The sequence below is a fragment of the Epinephelus fuscoguttatus genome, linkage group LG7 (assembly GCF_011397635.1).
Source record: "Epinephelus fuscoguttatus linkage group LG7, E.fuscoguttatus.final_Chr_v1".
In the NCBI taxonomy this organism is placed as follows: domain Eukaryota; kingdom Metazoa; phylum Chordata; class Actinopteri; order Perciformes; family Serranidae; genus Epinephelus; species Epinephelus fuscoguttatus.
Genome location: NC_064758.1, coordinates 32,664,502 through 32,685,004, shown reverse-complemented (window position 1 = coordinate 32,685,004; position 20,503 = coordinate 32,664,502). Strand labels below are relative to the sequence as shown.

Sequence of the window (20,503 nt, the reverse complement as noted above, 5' to 3'; positions counted from 1 at the left end):
CCTGCTTTGCCTCCCGCCTCCATGTGATTGGCCAGCGTGACATCATTTGACCACACGTCAAACTGCCACTTCCTGAGTCCCAGCACGCCGCAGTGCACACGCCCACTGTGGATCCCAACACGCATGTTAACGTTGACCCCTGTCACCTCTCGCACCAGCCTGCAGGCACACCGCCCAGAAGATCAGCGTCTCCTCCACAGCGGGAGGACAAAACTTTGCAAAAGACTTCAAACAAACTAACAAAACAAACGAACAAACACTGTGCACACAACAACTGTGTGTACTCACGAGATCGCCTCTATCATGTCGACGCCCATCTCCACACAGCAGTGGGCGTGGTCAGCCCGGGGCTCAGGCAGCCCGGACACACAATAATAACAATCACCCAAAATTTTAATACGTAGACAGTGATTCTCCTGAGAAAGAGAGAGAAAGGAGAAGACAAAAGATTAGAAGTAAATACATATAATATGTATATAAATAAAGCAATAGAGGAATAGTTAAGACATTTTGGGAAATATGTTTCTTCACTTTCTTAATACCACTGTCATATCTGTCTGCTAGGATGATGCTTGAGACAGGAGACCATTAGCTGAGCTTAGTGTAAAGACTGGAAGTTGCGGGAAAACCTTTAATTTTTTTTCCTGTTAAAGTCGGGGTATGCCGTTTTCTGGAAAAGACAAAAAATAAATAAATAAACAGCAGACTTTGAAAATACACCCTCCTCCTGCAGCTCTTCCCTCTCTGTGCTAAGCTCCTCCCACCAGACGACCATGGGCATATGCATGTGCTTCATACAGTAACCCAGTGTTTTCTATGCATTAAATAATTTAATTATGTTTCATTAAACAGTCATGCACAGCACATTCACTCAGCCCCTCCTTGCCCCCTCTCTCTATTAGACCACAAATCAGAGAAGAATTAGCTAGCTAGCACTCTGCGGCCCCTTCGCCTTAATCCCTGCTGAAGGAGGAGAGCAGGCAGTGGCTCAGTTACTGGCTGTAGTGGTTCGAATTTGGCCATCACAAACCCACCAGCGCCAGGTGTCATAGCAGTCTGGTGGCCAGCAGCAGTTCTAACCTGTTTAATGGCAGACACAGAATGTTTGTTGATCTGACCTGAGCACCATGGTCCACTAGCACTGGCTGAATTCAGGTTGCTGTGGGCGCTGACTAAGGGACTGTTTCCGGAGCTGCTGCCTGCTCTGAGGTGAGGACAGGAGTGAGGCTGAGGACACACTTCGAGGCTCTAGCTAATGTTAGCTAATGTAAAAGTGAACTTGAATCCGCAGCAGAGAGCTTTTGACCAATCAGCAGAAGGCTAAATTATGAGCAACATTTTTTCTCCATCTCTGAAAGGCTTCACCAATACTGACATGTTTTGTTTATTGTCAGACGCTCTTTTAGACTCTGTTTTTGATAAGTCCCGCTTCCTTTTTTGCGGTTGCTTTGCAGTGTAGCCATTTGTTGCTAATGCTGTAACATCAAATGTTTCTGCAGGATTCTCCGCCATTGATTCAGGCTTTAACCAGCCGAAGGGACGTGCACGCACAGCTGCATTAGTAGAAAAGCCAATTGGAACACCTTCTCGCTGAAATGACCTGTTATTGGCCAAAGTCTTCCGTCACAGCCTATATTTTTTAAAGCCTGAAACAGAGCCAAGAGGAGGTGCAGAAGTCTGGTGTTCTCTCAGACCAGTTCAATTACAATATGCTCAAAGATTATCATGGGAGTTTTGCCCAATGACACCAACATAAAACTGTCTACCCCAGCTTGAAAGGTTTTTTTGGGGAGGGTCTTTACTTATCAGAATCGAGGATCTAAGGGTAGAGAGTGATGTATGCTGTACAGACTGTAAAACCCCTTGAGGCAAATTTGTGATTTGTGATATTGGACTATGTGAACAAACCTGCCCTGATTTGACTAACCTGGACCTGGTAACAAAAATCTAACTATCAACACCTCTAAAGCTACTTCATGTCCCAAAATGTCAAACTATTCCTCTAGAGAACACAACGTAACATGAGAAGGTCGAGACATATATAGGAGAAAGGACGCTGTGGATCCTTACTGATGCCAGCTTGTCGAAACGGGCAAAGAGTTCATTGAGTGTCATGACCAGCTCCTGAGCCGTGCACTGAGAGGCCAGGCTGGTGAAACCCTCGATGTCTGCAAACAGAATACTGAGGACGACATAAAACAGGTGGAAAAGACAGACAAGAAAACACAGTTAGGCCTCGGCAAATCCTGTCAAGCATCTTTATTTAGGTTCAGTGTTAAAGTTTGAGCGTGAGCAGCTGATTATATTTTCAGTTATACGGCATATTGCAGTGTGTTACTATCAGGGCTGCTGACCTTGAGAGAGGCAGGAAGTTTGACCTTAAAGTCTTCTGAAGGAGATCTATGCCAGTGTGTGTGTGTGTGTGTGTGTGTGTGTGTTTGTGTGTGAGGGACAGAGGGACTGTGTGCAGTGCGTTTGCTCAGTGCTGTAATTGAATGTGTGCTGAAGCTCTCCATCTTTGGGGATTATCTTATCTTGGCTGCTGGTGATTAAGTATTCCCTCACTAGTGTTAATTAGCCTCCACTCTGCCAAACCACTCTACCCTCTTATGACTCTGTGAGCACGCTTGTGTGTGTGTGTGTGTGTGTACAAATGTGTTGTGAATCATTCTCAGGGAAAATTTTGAGAAAAAAAATTGGTTTGTGATCAATTTTACGGGATTTAGCGCCACATGTATTTTTATGTTTTGAGGATGACATGATATGCTACACTGTGGTACATCATATCATGTACTCTATTACTACTACGACTGTAAGAGAAAACAAGGTGGGTAAAATAGGTGACGTTCTAATTCATGGGTAAAACATGGAATGAAGTGTCCCGGCTGACCTGACATTGTCGTGTTTCTGGATATAGATTTTGTGGAACATCATGTCTTCCTTCTTGGCATTGATGTCAGCCTTCATCTCCATGGCAACGTGCCTTGGCAACACTGAAAGCAACAGACGTTCCTGGAAAAACACACACACACACACACACACACACACACACACACACACACACAAAAAAGAAACAAAATGCAGATCGTGTCATTCACAATGTTACTGTTTATGCGCAACATGTCAAGTGTATGTGTTTGTATGTTAATCACAGGGCAACGGCTAGTTCCAGGAGCGAGTTCAGGAAATGTGATTTGGAATAAATAACAAACAGGACGAGGCAAAAGTTAAAAGACAAGTGTGCCAACTAATCCCATGAAGAGAAAAACAATACATTAATCCTCTAACAAAGTCTGTGTATCCAAAGACTGATGTATCTTGCCATGGAGCTCCACTGTTGTCCCAAAACTATTACAAACAGATCAGCGAGCCACACTGTTGCACCGGCTGACATGTTCCTTCATTATGATGAGCATCAGCGCTGTAGTTCATTTTGAGTTGACCCAATATACACCGTCCTGATGCTGTTAATATTCACCAGAACACCACGTGTTTTATTATGTGGGTGAAAGCTGTTTCAGAAAATCGGAGCCTTTTTAAAAATGAAAAACAAATCTGTGACCCATTTACAAACATTAATATCTTGAGAATCTTGGGTTTCAGGCGTACTGAGACTACTGTTGGTTTTGGTCTCTTCATGGGATTTGTTAATCATAACAAGCTCATAGATTACGGCCAGTCTTATAGTCTTAAAGTACAAAGATCCCTTAATTAAGTAAAGGTACCAGTACAGTAGTGTAAACATTCTCCATAACAAATAAGAGTCCTGCTTTAAAATTTTACTGAAAGAAGATGTTCACTGCTGGAAAGATGGTCTTTTCCTAAAACTGGCACACTGACACAAATACTTTTGAAACTGGTGCTACATGAGCAGAGAAAACAGAGAAAAAGGACTCTCGCACTTGCTTTTGCTCTAAAGGGTAGAAAACCTACAACCACCAGAGTTCACTGTGCCGCACCAGACCGATAAATGCTCCTGCTGGTGGGTGACGTAATGCAAGTTGCCAGTCATCTTTAACATCTTAAATATACAACAGACGTTCTAAATACAGGCAACATAAATACAGAATCTTGTTTCATAGCTAATCAGCACTGCTTTGTTGTACTGTTTGATCTCAGTTTTTCAGCCTCTGTTTTTACAATACAGCAAACAGTTTGCCGTCCACTTCCTGTCCACAAATTTTCATAATAAAGCCAAACAGTAAACTAAAATATGTTCCTATTGTACTAAGTACAATATGTAGTTCAAACCACAGCCCCAGAGCCAATGAAAATTTGAGCTGGGGCATGAGCAGGCAGATCTGAGCACTTGTGAGACAGGGAAGTTTAACATAGTTTATTTCAGGGCTGTCAGCATTAATACCTTAATCACAATGCGATTAAGGTACAAACATAAGGCAATACTTTTTTTTTATTGAAATCAAATGCTGCTATTTTGTCCCTTTAATGCACCCTTACTTGTAGTCAAGTTGTCATAGTGGCTTCCGGCTTCCTGCTTCCACATTTATGGAAAATAAGACATTACTGCGCTTCTGAATGGCTCCTTTCACTTTAAAAATCTGCCAGACAGCTCAGTTGCCAAATCAGAAGTAATATGCAACTGTCAAACAGAATTAAAATATCATCAAAGTACTTCAAGTATGAGCTGCCACCTACGAGCTGAGCACACAGGTGCAGCAAATCAGACTGGTGTCTGCAGGCAACTACATCACCAGAGCTATTTTGGAGTTTGGGAATTGACACAGACCTGTGGAACAAACTAAATCAAAGAAGTTAACTACAGCGCTTGCTAAGTGGGTGACAACTGACTGCAGACCAGTCAACTCAGGTTGGCATGTTGTCACCAGTCATGTGCCTCGCTGTTGTGGGGAACAATAGTGTCACACATACAGGACCCGTATGAATCAGAGAAACTAAAGCAACTAAACTGGAACTCTCGCATAAACCATGGATCACTGGACACCAGTGAGAATTCAAAATGATCTCAGAGTAACTAAGCATCTTATTGTCACTGAAAGAAATTAACCTATAAGTCAAGATAATGAAGTAAATTTCTTTGCATTCATTTGATTCCCTATAAAGATACTGTGGTAAGAACTGCTTTACATTGTTGATATGGACTTCAAAATGGTTTCAAATGCAAAATAATGGAATTTTAAACATGCGATTAGATTGTGATTTATTTTGATTACCTATTGAAAATTAATTGTCTAACAGCCCTAGTTTATTCACACATACTAACCATACTGTTACGATACACAGCTGGTTGCAAATCAGCAAAGTATCCCTTTAAGGTTGCTAGGCTAGCTGGTTGTTTAAAGTCCATTCACAGTGTGTCATTTGGAGTTAATCCAGTTTAACCTATGAGAGTTTGAAAGCTTGTGTTCATAAAATAAGTGATGTCTTTACTGCAAAAACAGACCAGAGACTGAATCATGCGTCCATTTGCCAAAAATATCACTGAACTGTCACGATAAAGAGTTTGAACGGACAAAAAGCAAACAGCAAGTAACAGCCTCCAAGAGCCCGACAGGAGAGTGTGCGAGTACCAGAATTAGCTGTTCTTAAAAACATACATTGACAAGCTACATAACTGTAAGATTTATGTTCTGCTTTAATGAGAGTATTTCATGTTTTAATTTTATGAGAGAAAAGGCTTCAAGGATGAGGACACGTGGTAAAGCTCTTATGTTCGGGCCGGTAATATCATACAAAAAATGTGTGTGGGCCAACCTGTTGTTGATTCTCCCTCTGCAGGTGGAGTCTGGCCTGGATGTATCCTCTGGTCTCCTGGAAGGCTTGTCTCTGGGAAACCTCAGCGGGGTAGTGGGTACAGATACCGATGATGTTAGTGCACAGGAAGATCAGGACATTAGCGCTCACCTGGAGAGACGAGGGAAGAGGTTGTTAAGCTTAAAACACGAGGAAGGAAGGAAGGAAGGAAGGAGCCAATAACATCAGATAATAGTAACTGAATCGTGATTTAAACCTAAAGGGAAGTATTTGTAAAATAAAACAGATCACTGAGAGCACTTTCATTTACCAGACAAGACAAATAATTCATTTATTATGTGCCAGTGTTGCTGTTGTTTTTACTTCCTGGAGAAAATGGTTTCATGAATCAAAACGTCAGTCATTACTAAGAGAGATAAGTACACAGGAAGTGCACATTTAAAATAGTGCACATTAAAGATTATAAAAAAAGTGTGTTTAACCTTAAACAGCGGTTTAAGTGTCTGACAGCAAGAGGAACAGCGACGTTGACAGACACAGAGATACAGCACATCTCGAGTGCTTGACTTTACTTGAAAATCTTTGCATAAAAAGAAAATAAAAACATGAACTGGTGACAGGCTTTTATTGCACTCCTTGTAAGGGTTAAATTATGATACCAGTGGCTTGAATTTTATTCCCCTGTTTACGTCTTTTCTCAAGCACTTCCGTTCCCCATCTCTCCCGAGAGACTCAAGACATGATGTATGTGCATTAAGGCCATTTTACACTGAGGGACTCTGGGCCGACAGTCGTGAGAGAAACGTTGTCGCAATTCAATTCCGGTCCAAGATCACACACTGTGAGACACGTCCGCTGAAGACCAGGACCCTCCACATGATAACAGCTAACACATGTAAAAATCAAACTACTGATCTGTCTTACTATTATTTTTCATTCTATCCTTACAATTACTACCCAGATGTTTTATTTCATTTTTTCAAAAATATGTATGACTATTTACAATCATCATTTACATTATTGTTATTCAAAAAACATCTGAAAAGGACTCATTTGACTCACTGATTCATTTGTAATTTGTTTGTTTGTTTTGTAAATTGTACATGTCTAATAATTTTGTATTACTTCTTAGTCTGTAACTCTTGTTCAATTACGCAATGTTCGCTTTTATCTTTTTCTTTTTTCTTATGTATGACTGTTGTTATTTAATAGGGGAGGTAACCTCTCTTGCACAATGTTTTAACTTTGAATTTCTTTTTTTCCTGTATTTTCTATACATGTATGTGCACATAAACTAAACTGAACTAAACAATTATCATAGTTTTATTATATGTATTATTGTTATTATACAAATGTGTCATGTTTTACATCAATTAAGAAAAACAAACATTAAATCATTACAGAGAATACACTGATCTGTGCATCATTTTATAAGCTACACTTTGAATACACACATTTTAGAGGATAAAAAACCCCACACAAACCAATATGATGGAGGCAAAATGAAAAAAGGTTTTTGGCCAGACCTTCTTCATTGTTTTGCTGCTTTTTGAGATAGATAACATGAGCTGATTTTGTGTCTCTGCTCTCATGTCATTGAACAATCAGAGACTACTGAAGGTGACAGACTTCTACAAAGATTTTATGAGACACTTCTCACACTGATATGCAGTAAACATGCATGATGGTTGTCATTGACCATGTCAGCAAAACTAGAAGACAATGTCCTCAGAAGATGTATTCAGCTGTGGATCGGTTAATGAGAACATAAATATTTATCCAAATATTTGTGTCAAAGCATTTCATGAATATGAAATATTATTTATATTCTTTTAATTTCAGTTTAACTTTACCATACCATCATCTCTGTATCTTTCTAATTCATAAATTGAACTTGCAATAATCAATGATTATTAAACAGGATAGGCAAAAATAAGCCTCGGCTTCAGCCTATTCCTTTTTCGGTTAAAGAGCTTGTTAAATTTTGTTGTGAGAAAATGCGTAGTGCAAACACGTATGTAAATGTTTTGTCAGTTGATTGCACACAATTTAAGTATTGTATATTGTAACCGAAATAAACCATTCATTCATTCATTCATTCATTCATTCATTCGGTGTTCAGTTTTCGGCTTGACTATTTCCAACATAACAGCCACACACACTTCCCAATTTTCAGCTCAACAGTTGTAGTAGAAAGGGGGAAAGCAAAGAAAAAGGACAGAACAGCCCTTTAAAATCCTGACAAGGGAGGAAAGTAGAGAGTGAGAAGAGATCATTTAGGCACAGCTGTCAGCTTGTGGACGGGGGAAATACACCAATAAACCGCATGAAGGTTTGCAATTTGTTGGTTGATTTATTTAAAGGACCTTTAAATGTCTGTTTTGGACTGGTATTGGTTTCCAGAATATATTCTTTGTTTTTTAATTAATAGGAAATTGATGTGTGAAATCTTAAATAATTTGATGTGAGTCTGTTTTGGGTTGAATATAAAGTAGTTTAATTGAAGAGTGAAATGAGGATTCACGCTTTGTAGTGGTGGACACTAGCTATCGGGGCTAATTCCCCAGCTAGTTTGAATTAATATTTTTCTAAAAAATGACAGTGTAGGAATCTTTCCTCTTCTTTTCCTTCTCAAGTTTTTTTGATCCATACTGAGACAGTATGTTGGTATGTAGCCAGAAACTTTTACACACTGACCTCTCCTGGGTAAAAATGGAAATACAGAAAAAGGCCAAGAGGTTCTCATAAACTTGCTGTAATACTGCACCTTCTTTTCACATCTTAAACATTAAGTACACACAGCAAACAGAAAAAACACAACACATTAATAGAAAGGATAGCATTTGTTATAATGTACTTATAATTGATCACAATCGTTTTTGAATACAGGTTAATAAATGTATATAAAGGGGATTCACATAGTCTCATTTTAATTATGTAAATGTCCAAAGAACTTGATAATCTGAAATAACCTTCACTACTTTTTTGTGATGTGTTGGATGTACTTTTTGGGGGGCAAAGGTGTCATAAGAACAAACTCCTTGAAATTTGTGTAATTCCTCCAGAGAAGCATCTCTAAACTTCCTCTGCTTCCTTTCTTGACTGAAACACTCCAAATTCATTTAGGGTACAATCAAATAATCTATAATGACTGGAATTTACATTATTTTCATTTACATGTGAAAAGTCAAAACTAAGGGTCGAGCTATTAACTGTTTTCTGATTATTCTCTGTGGTGATACTGTATATCATGATTCTTAAATTTTACATAAGAATTAATTTTTCTTTGGTACCTGTAGAAGTTTCCCAAATACATTTAAATTATCAGTATTTTCTCACATGTAATTTGTGATCCAAACTACTGGTGTTAACCCTTTATCTAAATAAATAAACAGCTTCCAATATGAATCTAAACCTGGACAGATGTTTGAAATGGTGCAACATAATACTGTTTCATTATCTGATAAACTAACTGTATTATACTACTGTATATATGTAAACCATGGTCTGGATGAATATCTGAGTCTGAATGGCTGCATGGTGTCTATTACTTCCTGATAATGGACATCTACTACGTGGTTCCAGTAAAACTGCCTGTCCACTTTTCTAAATTAATGTTCTGGCTACATAATACTATCAGCCTGTATCTAATATGAGTAACCATAGCAACAGGGTCAAACCCTCCGTTTCACAATTTACTTACAACACGTTAAAAGCTACATCTAATTACAAGTCTTGTTGTTAAACATACCGTCAAATTATATTTTCTGTTTGTCAACCGCATGCTTTGATATTGACTTTGAACCTTGCTAACATAATGTTAGCTTTCTGGCTAACAGCTGGGCCAAAGGGTTCAATGAGCTGCGTGGACTAGATATATATCCTGTTATCAAGTCCTATCGAAGGTTCGTCCTGTTTACCGGAGTAGTGCAGAATGTTTCTATTGCATAAGAACTAATGGGACGGTAATAATTGTTTCAGGTATTAGCCAAACTCTCAGGTGTTACTAGGGAGGTAAATTTTGTGAAAAATTAAAACTTATGATTAAAAAAAAATAGATTTTAATTGCAAAATGCATGAAAATATAAATGATTGGTCTTAATTTTTTCCTTTGCATGTGACCATGGGATAAGTAGGATAACGTCCCTTAAGGTGCCCATTATGGGGAATTGTCAGACTCCACAGAGGCAACCATGTGGCGTGAATGCCTCCCCATCCATTAATTCCTGATAATGGATACCTCGTTGGGCATTATCCCTGACAGACATCAGACCTTTGAGAAGTAACATGCTTCATTTGGACTTGAGGACTAAATGTCATTAAACTATATTTACGACATAAAGGACTGAAGATTAGATTTATCACAGTAAGAGACTGTATCAGAAACAGTATCTTCATCAATTTAGGGGCTTTGTTAAAATTTGAATCAGAGAGGTAAAAACTGGAGAGAACTGATGCTGCCTTTACGACAAATTTTAATAATCAAGGAAACACAGTAAAACCTCTGAAATGGAGAAAAGTATTGGAACATGTCTGAAAGGTTGTAGGAAATTTTCTTATTCCAGCCCTAAAGACTGGTCTTGAGAAAAGTTCATCCCACATAGCCCATGTTGAATCTACAATACTTCAGTCATTTCTGGACTGCCTGTCTGTACTATGGACTTTTACACTAAGTGAGCCACTCGCTGTTTTTTATCTTCAAATGACTCTTTGCCCCATCCTTGAAGAGCACCTGCCTTTTTTACAACTAACTACACAGAGCCTTAACCCAGTGCAGCACTCCCTATTTTGCCTCATTATCAGTGACCCTTATCAGCATGATCCTGGATGCTTTGGGTTACTTAAGTACCTTTTATTGCGAACATAGATTGTTCTTTCTTAGATATTTGTCACTGCTGATCCTAATGTGCTTTGATCACCAAGCTTCCTTTACTTTTTTTAAAAGTTGATCCAAAAAGTGTATAAAAACAGTCTTAATGTTATATTTTAGAATATCGGGCCCTAAATTTTGATCTGAACATGCTCGTTTAGTGGATTTCCTGCACCTTTACCTTATTGTGCCGCACTTTCTAAAATTTCAATAAATCTGTTAATATTGTGTATATGATCCCTTTTTCGAGTATATACAAGAGCTGGACTTTCCAGATTCCTTAATGATTGATCGTGTATTTTATAGACATTAAATTGTGATGTGACAGGCAGATGTCTGACCAACAATCACTATATAATGTTTTAGTATTTTGTGTTACTTTTACCATCATACACGCATTTCCACATATTTTTATATTTTAATTTTATGTTGTTTTGTACTTTGTCTCGTCTTAGTCCTGTCTTGGTTTTGTATTGTTCTTATTTTACTTACTACTTACTTTTTTGTTGTGTCAATATTAGGATTGATCAAATATTACTGTGTTTTCAGGTGCAGGGGGGCTTTACTGAAATACTTTCATAACCTTCAGTCAAACTGAGTACATACTTTCTCATTCTCTTCTTGTCCTACTGTTAATCCATGTCAATAATACAATCTGTGTAAGTTTAGCAATTTCTGAACACCCCTCCTCTTATTTATTCATCCATTTTTCATTTCTTTCTTTTCTAAATATAAAACCAGACTTCGGGCAATTGTATATATTACTCCCAGGATGAACCACCCTTTAATATATGAAATTCTGTCTTCTTGACGGGGCTAACTGGGGTGAGGGATGATTGGGACAAGCCTGAATGTTGTGTTCCTAAACTATGGTTGTGTTCTGCTACATTGATATATTTCAATTCAATTCAATTCAATTCAATAGAACTTTATCCTGAAGGAAATTCTTGGGCCAGAGATTGCTTGCAAAAAATACAGCTACACAAGATAAGAAGTGTTTTCAAGATGCAGAAGCAAAAAACAGTGCCTAATAGAGTAACAATAGGAGTACAGTAAGTACAAGGGTTACTAAACAGGATGGGGGTCACGTCTGCTATGTTTGCACTCCTGGGTCAACAACAGGGCTAAAAAAATACTCCTGATAATCAGTATTATACTGAATTTAACAATTAAAAATAGTGTTGCACATGACTGAAAAAATGCTATTACACTTCATAAGTGAACATGATATTGAAGGATAATATTTTTGTGCACTTTACAATGCTGTGTTTATATTGTACACTTGTTAAAAATATAATAAAGAATCTTGAGGGGTGAAACATGGTGCAAACTTAACGAGAGCTTTTCTTCTGTCCTAATGTTAATCAAACCAAACAGGAGACTTTGCATGTAAATAAAGGAGCTTGAATGAATGGAAATGTATGGTGGCTACAAAAAGAATAACGAGAACAGAGGACAAAGGTGACCTAAGGTAACATGGTTTACAGAGTATCACAGACACAAGAATAGAAACAGATGGGTAATGGGCAGATGAGCTTAAAAAGAAAGCAAACAAGGCGTGGGGTAAAAAATAGCCCAGCAGCATAATAGACAGCACAGATAAAATGGGAGACTGACAGATGTTGAGGGTAGGAAGGAAATAAGTGCAAAAGGCACAGGATGAGGAAGGAAAGGGACAATGTGAGGATGACAAGAGGAAGACGAGTGCAAGTGAGTGAGATCTGCAGAGAGAGCGAGAGAGCAGGACAGATATGGGCCACAGTGACATTAGGCAGATGGCTCAGAGCGCTCAGCTCTGTTTACATTACTCTCACTGATCAAGCAAAAACAGCCATGAGACAAAAGTGAAACCTGCAGCACGGTGTGTGTTTGCAGGTGAACGCCTCCTGTCAGTCTATATGTGTGTGTGTGTGTGTGTGTGTGTGTGTGTGTGTGTGCAGTCGAATTTGCTGAGTGTTTTCTCTCCAAATGCAACGAGCTGCAGCTACTCTAAGTATTTATCTGTTGAGATTCGCTTGACGTCCGTATCACACTCCATGTGTCTGCGCTCACAGACTCGAGCTAATTGCTTGCTTTTCTCAAGAGGGCAAGGGCTAGTGGGTTTACAGAGTACACAGTAAGGTCCTGTGTTTACGCAACAGCACTCCACCTCTTTAGGAGCTCTGCTTGGCAGCGTTTACCTGCTACCTGTACTCGCTGCCACGCTCCCAGTGCCGAGCCGCTGCACCTGCTCCTCTGTGCTCAACAACACACTCATTTATCTAAACTCATCACTTATTACCTTTTCCTGCCCGGCCTCTCCTGCGCTGGTTTGGTCCAGCACCATTATAATCATACCACTATGCATTATGATCTGCATTGCTCACTCCCTGTCAGGTAGAGTTCATGACTGAGTTACCAATATGATTATGGCCCACTAAAAGGGTTATGTTCGGTTTGTGGAGACTAAAATAAACCAGGAATTGAAGATCACGTCACTGGAACATCACATAGTTTGTTTGTTTTTTGCCATAAAAGCAGTCGTCATTTCCCCTCGGGGGGGGGGGGGGGGGGGACGACATGATGGAAGCAGCCAGCCAGTCTGTAGAGAGAGGACCTCGGCCTAATCCCTGGATATCAAAATGGCATTATGTAAGAGCTGCTCTGATCTAGACAGGACAGGCAAAACAGCAGTAATACTGGCTATTCAGCACGACGTTAGATTAAAATGTGTTTTTATTTTTCCACAAAAAGCCGCCAGCAGCTTAGGGAGGATGTGCAGGCTTAATCAATAAATGATCAACATGGCTCTATGGATGCACTGCTGAATAAATGACCACCTTTGTGATTCGCAAGTACGACTGCTGCATACCTGAAATACCTCCACAGCAAAGTTAAAATACACACATTTACTGTCAGACATGATCTGAGATATTTAGAAGACCGAATACATTAAAGACAGAAGAGGTTAAAAGTGCTTCAACCACCTCTCAGTGTAGGGCAACCTTGTATCAGGAGAGATCTCAGAGTATACTGCGGCACAGGGACATGAGGCAACAAACTTTATTTGAGGTCTAATGCGATCAGTAGGAGGTCGCTGCTTAGCCTGAACCACACTGGCGGACTGACTGACTGATTAACACTGGATCCCCAGAGCCACAAAGCTAGCATGGCTAGTAGTGGACGTCTTAACAAAAAAGTGACAACTGCAACAATGACATCCACCTGTCCATCACTGGTAAAGCCTCAGCAGCAACACAACACTTTCACTCCACATCCAAACACTCATCACCAGTCTACGCCTCATGAAACCCTTCTGAAACTACCGTCACAGATTTGGACCGAGCAGGCGAGGACAAGAGGGGTGCTAATGGAACATTCAGAAACTTTATTTATAATTTTTCTCCTCTTTATGATGGATTTAGCACAGCAGTCATTTACTTTAGCAGGAAGTCTCTGGTCCTGACAGTAAGACTATAAACATTGACTTTTAAGGCCATCAGGCCCCTTTTTGGACTGGGAAAGAGTGTTCTTTGAGGAGGAGAGAGCAATGTGAGAGAACATGGACAAATGAGACATTTAACAGCGTCATACAGGACAGACACAAATGCACATGGATATGATTATCCAAGCATCCTTAGTTTTACAGGGCTTTACAGCATCTTTTAGCTCATTGTTTTGGTTTCTGGCCCACAACTTCACCATTTTGGTTCACTCTCATTGATCTCATAACATTGTTTTTTTTAGCCAAAGCAGGCAGACAGACAAAGTTAGAGACTAGCTGGTGAACGTAGTGGAGCATTTAGCAGCTACAGAGCCAGATATTTTCCTAAGTAGGTGGTAGAGAACAAAACAGAGCTAAAAGAGAGTGAATATTGGACTTAAATTCGCCAAATCAAAAAACATCCAAACACACAACTCCAAATGAATGATGATGTTGCTCCATGACTGCTGTATGTGTAAATAAACAACTGTTTACTCAAACGAAAAAAATCGATCTCAGTAAGCCATCTTGAAGGTTGGCTCAATTTCTAAAAATGCATCTTGAGGAGAGAGGAGGCCTGCCGGAGGAGCTATGAGCGAGGATGCACAGGTGTATCTTTTTACTTTTACTGTTACTGGTGTCTCTTCAACACCAGTAACATAGTAAAGAGATGTGACGATGCAGCTGTGCCACACATCATATTTAAAAGTGATGTAACAATCCATCAATCAGGAGCTATGTATCGATTCAATAATCAACTATCCAATACCATTAATGCAAAGTGAAAACATCGATCCTGTTACTACATTTAAGATCCGCCTTTTATTTCAAAATTCCCACGTGTGTGACACTGCCAAATAGCACCAGACAAAAAATAGCAAGCAGCCAAGAAAACTCAATGATTTACTCCGCTCTTTAGGAATAAATCAGCAATGTGGAAATATTTTGGATTTTAGAGAGAAGAGACTGGTCAACAAACAAAGCACATGCCATATGAACAATGCCATTACAGGATAAAATACCTGGGAAACACGCCAAATCTGGCATCTATGCTATATATGCTAATCTATGCTAACTTGTTGCTCTTGTTACAGCAACATTAGCTGCTCTGTTTCAACAATGTTAGGCTGAAAAAACATGCCTGCAGGCTGCAATTAAACCCTGCTGTTCTGTCAGGAGATGCTGCAACTTAAATCAACAGTGAGTAAGAAAAAATAAATGGTACATGTAATTTGTTGAGCTGTAAGAAGAGGAAAAGTCTGCTAGTTGCTAGGCTAATCTATGCAATGTAAAAATACTGAAGCTAATAATGGTGTCGAATAAAAAACATTTGTTTTGTCTATGAACTTTGACAGTTTATATTGAGCCAAATTTTGTACTTCTGTTAAATGTTCTTGTTGTTGAGCTGAATTGAAAAGTCAAAAGCGTAAAATCAAAAGTGTAGCCTCTGGGGGCAGACCTCCGATTTTTTGGCATTCCGGTTTGATTTGGGTGGAGGAAGCGAATTTCCGTTTCCGACTTCCGTTTATCTGTAAGTAAATATGCTGAACCATTGTGATGGATTCAGAGTTTGCAGTGACGGCAATTATGTTCCGCCTCGTTAGTTCACCGCACGAACTGTTTAACCTGGCAACAACTGCAGCCGGTTCAAACGTAATTGGTCAATATCACGGGGACTACAAAAAGCCTACAACTGGAAACCAAGGCTCTTCCGCTCTTCTTCCGGAGGCAAGATCGCCGGGGTTTGCCTACAGACTCTACATTTTTACTTTGTGATATCAGCAAGTATGGTATCACTGTCCCAAGAATCTATATTATATTGTATCATGATGAAACTTGCGATTCACACCCTTATCATTCAATTGATGTTGCTTTAAAATGACTGCTCTGAAGCACAGATGTCTCATTTTGTTACATGCCTGTTGCCTCCTTTCCTCTCTCCTCTGCTTGAATCTCAGGTGTGAGGGACTAAGAAGCCAGGAGAGGAGATGAGGAAAGGCATCAAGGATGTACAAAATAAGAAATGACAAAAGCCTGTTGTGTTCTCCACTTTGTTTCCGCTGCCCTCAAGTGGCCTATTAAAAACTGTTTGCAGGTTAAAGGGCGAACATACAGGAAAACTGATCAACAGGAAAAACAAATATAGTCTGTCTGTGCAACGGAGCAACTAAACAATCCTCTCTGAGGCAGACAGTAGGATGTGACTAATAGTCCGCACTCACAAGCCAATTCCATTTCAAACCAAACAATCTTAATCAAACTGGCTGGTTTCCGGATAGTGCGCAGTCCTTCTTACAGAACGTCAGTCGAGCATCTCTTTTCTTTTTTTCTCAGCATGTTCGCACAGCAGCAGGCGACCTGACCTCTGCTTTAATCCCTCCATCCTGCTCTCCAACAACCAGCACTGATCACAGGAAGGTGTGTGTGTGTGTGCATACATACATGCAAATGCCAAAATTAGCAGGTCAGGGATGATGCCTGGTGCTACTACTGTACCCCTCAGACCCCTTACAAGTCTGTTGACAGAATGAAAACTACAGAGGCTTAAAGATGAAATGAGTCTGTAGCCCAAAGGCTCTTTCAAGACATGCATATTTACACTTTAAATCCCTTCAGGTCAATAAAAACATGCTTTGTCTCTCTTCAATCATTGGCACAGTCAGTTTGTAAAGTGTTGATATGCAAAAACAAGCGTTTCTATAATGTGTATGCAGGTATTATGTTCACTTTCCTGACTAAATATTCCTGTTAGAGAGCTCATTTTGAAGCCAGTAGTCATTATAGACCTCTTATGCGTGGAAGATGGAGATGTGATGATGGTGGTGATTTTATATATAACCCAATGTTGTTGAAGTCTCTCCCTCTCTCTCTCTCTCCCTGTGCTTCTTTCTCAGTCTTGTGAAAGGTTCTGCTTAGTGTTGGCCCGAGACTCACACCCACGGAGACTGTGAATTATCAGAGATGGCAGCGCAGCTTTCACTTAGCAACTATCACCCACATTCCACAGGCTCCCTCCAAAGACCTGCAGTCCCCCACCCAGGTTCAGGGAGGGTGCATCGTGGGGACCAGCTGCGGAGGGAGGGTGGGGGCTAGTGGTTGCAGAGGGACTGATGATGACTTTGTCTTACAGGCTCATTACGCTGACATACCACAGTCAGAACACGTTGTATTCTCTTGGTGTTCGCTCTGTGCCAACAAAATGTTTACACTAGCAATAAATAAATGTAACATGTCAAATGTCATATTTAGAGAAAAAATGTCCATGTTAACAGAGTCCAAATCCCAACCGTCACTGCTACACCTGTCAAACTTCACTCTGGCACAGCACTTACCAGCATTTACCATCAAAATGCTGACTAATTCTTGATACAATCTGCTCTTGATTTCAGACAAAGACAAAAGCATGCTTCAAATTTCTAGCCATTAAACGGCAATCTTGCTAGTTGAAATGACAACTGTCACCTGCAGATAGTTAATTATGGCAACATTAGTTTTTTGATGTCGGTTGAAAACACCATCTCCAGCTGACTCGTTTTAATCAGAACCAGAATCCAGTTCATTGCCAAGTAGGTTTTCACATACAAGGAATTTGCTTTGGTGTATTGATGCATAACATGAAGACAGTGAGAGAAAAAAACAGTACTGCAAGTATCAAGAGACATTAATATAGAATAGAATAAAGTTAGAATAAAAATATGAAGGAATACTATAGAAAAATATGTACAGTATGTCTGAACTAAAACCAAAGAGCTACAAAATTGTCACAGGAATGTGCAGAGGGTTACAGTATTAAGTATAAAAAGAATATACAGAGCTATAGTGCAGAAGATGTGCACTAATGTAATGCATATACATGTGTGTAAAGATGAAAGTGTCAATGGGGGCGAGCTCAGGGTCCTTTAATATATATATGGATGATGATGGTCAAAGACTGAGGCTAAAGCTGCATGACCCAGGCTAAAGTCTGGGTCCTTATCGGTCGTTAATCCATGCAGAAGATAAAGGAGTTAAGAAAACACAATAGATTTTGCACTGAGCTAGTTAGTCCTGGTATTATTAAGAAAAATGTAAGATAACAAACTAACGTGTTTGTCAAACATTACGGTTTTCTCAGGTAACACTAGCTGAGGCTGCTGGAGTCTGAACTTCCCCAAATCCAACAAGGAGAGGGACAGAGCAGTTAAACTTTCTTAGCATCTGGGACTGGCTTCCACACAGTGGATGTGCTCGTCATAGCAAGCCAAGACCTGAGTGCTCACACTGTACGTGTAAAATAGACAATAAAATGGCCAGTCAGCCCCTGTGGACCATTCTGGCTATTGAGAATTGTCAATAAAGATTCATTTTAGAGCTCCGAGGCAGGTAGAAGTTTATTTGCTAGCAGAGGTCTGTAACGATACACCAGTACGATTCATAATAACACATTACTGCCACAGCTTGACCACCCTGGCCAATATATTTTCCAACCACATGACGTGTTGTGTTGCCATGACACTTTTAGATTCTCTCTATTTCAGACTACTTTTGGCTTTTTGCCTTTATTTGACAGGACAAAGTTAAGTGTCACAGGGGAAAGAGAGGGGGAATCAAACCCACAGCCACTGTGGCAAGGACAACGCCTTTGTATATGGGACGCCCGCCCTGACCACTGAACCACTAGGTGCCCAGATGCTTTCTCTATTTGCCACACAGATGCAGTGAGAAAAAAAACACTGATTTTGGAAATGATCTCATGGCTCTGCTTCAAATGTGCGAGAGCCTGATGACGGCCTACCAAAATTTGTAACGTGTCAGAAATGTATTCGAACAGCCGACGAAGCTGAAATTAGATCAGAGTTTAAGAAGAGTTATGCGTCTTAAACCGGGTCAGGAATGGGCTCAACAGTGTATGCCCAGCTTTACGTAATTTGTTAATGATATGCTAAGTTATGGTAGCACTTGATTACTGCTGTGGGTAGTAAGCCAGTCTGACGTGCTAACACTTCTTCTCATGTTTTTGGATTTCGATAGGTGATCAATCGTCAGACTTTATAAATAATACAAACACTGCTTCAATATGTGGAGATATCAAAAGCTTTACAGGCCTGCCATGCCTAGTTACAATTGCTAAGCTATGATTGGACAATCGCTGCTCTGTCAGTTAACCGACTAATCCTTTCATCACTGTTAAACTTGAAATGGTCTGGAGTTGACTTGGAGTACTGGGTCATTTACACAGAAAACAAATATTTCATGCTTACATGGAAAAAAAATCATTTTCAAGAAAACTGCGCGGAGAACAGGACACTGAATTTTTAAGACCTTTTCCCAGAGGGAGCAACGACTGATGGGATATTGTTGTTGAAACGGGGCCAGCAAGAGTGCAAGTCAGAGCTCATCGGCCTTTGAGGAGCATCTGGAACTCTTTAGAACATCTGTGTTAGATCAGGCTCTGTAAAACACACTCCAGCACCCCAAACACAATGACAGGGCTTTACTCGTGACAAAACATAAGAGTCTCCCCCGTAGGTTGCCCCTTATCTTTCCCTGAGAGCGTTGGTTATTTATTTCCATATTCTTTCATTTATTTTTTCCTGCCTTCTCCCGCTCTGACTTGCGCTCACTGTCACTTTTAGCCTTTGTGAAAGCGTCTGTGTGTGAGTGTGTGTGTGTGTGTGTGCGGTGCCAGGCAGCTGCTGGGTTTGTGTACTCAGCCTGAGCCTCATGTCTACACACAGCTCGCACTGCCCTTATCTGAAATGACCAGAACCACATCAACAGATAAAGAGTCGAGCCCCGCCTGCGCACTCTGCCGGGTGGTCTATACACTGCCTGGAGGTGGCCGTCGACCAGCTGCTGCTAACTGAGATGCACTACAATCGAACATTTTGTGTCCTACAGTGACAAAACTTGGCAAACAATAAAAAACAAATGATCTTTTAAGCTGTGGTGAAAAGATATTTTGCAGCCCGTCACCTGCATAGTCTTGTCATGTCTGTAATTTGTGATGAACAGCAGAGAGAGTTTTGTTCTTTCTCAGGAAATCATTTTTCCAGTGTAACATCGATCAAACTGTTCAAACTGGAATTCTTAGTTTCTAAAGTCTGTCTTTATTGCGAATGACATGAAGCAGTGTCATTTAAACAAAACAAAACAGCACCACTGCACAAAATTTAATCATTTTTGCTTCAACATAATTGAATTTTACCAGTTCCTCAATTTCACTTATATTTTGTTTCCATTGTGGTAAAAAGCCAGTCTTTTGATTTACAGGGAAAATGTAGCAGGAAATGTTTTAAGGAGATTTTTATGCTCGGTAGCGGGTTCAAACTTGTATAAGATTCCTACAATGACTTTAACAGAGAATAGTGGTACTGTTTACCATCAAATATCACCAATAAAAGCTTCTCAACACAACCAGACACATTCCAGCAGGAATATGATCCAAAACTGGGGAG

The 20,503-nt window shown here is 39.9% G+C and overlaps 1 protein-coding gene across 2 annotated transcripts in view; it reads right to left on the bottom strand.

The window, feature by feature from the left end:
• LOC125891083 (adenylate cyclase type 6-like) overlaps positions 1-20,503 on the bottom strand; it is a 48,844-nt gene that overhangs the window by 9,788 nt on the left and 18,553 nt on the right. For both annotated transcript variants that reach the window (XM_049580039.1, XM_049580040.1), the window contains exons 4-8: positions 5,734-5,883; positions 2,891-3,012; positions 2,071-2,182; positions 289-416; positions 1-159 (exon numbers count right to left, since the gene is read on the bottom strand). In XM_049580039.1, the coding sequence (XP_049435996.1) occupies positions 1-159; positions 289-416; positions 2,071-2,182; positions 2,891-3,012; positions 5,734-5,883 (671 nt within the window). The remainder of the gene's footprint in view (positions 160-288; positions 417-2,070; positions 2,183-2,890; positions 3,013-5,733; positions 5,884-20,503) is intronic.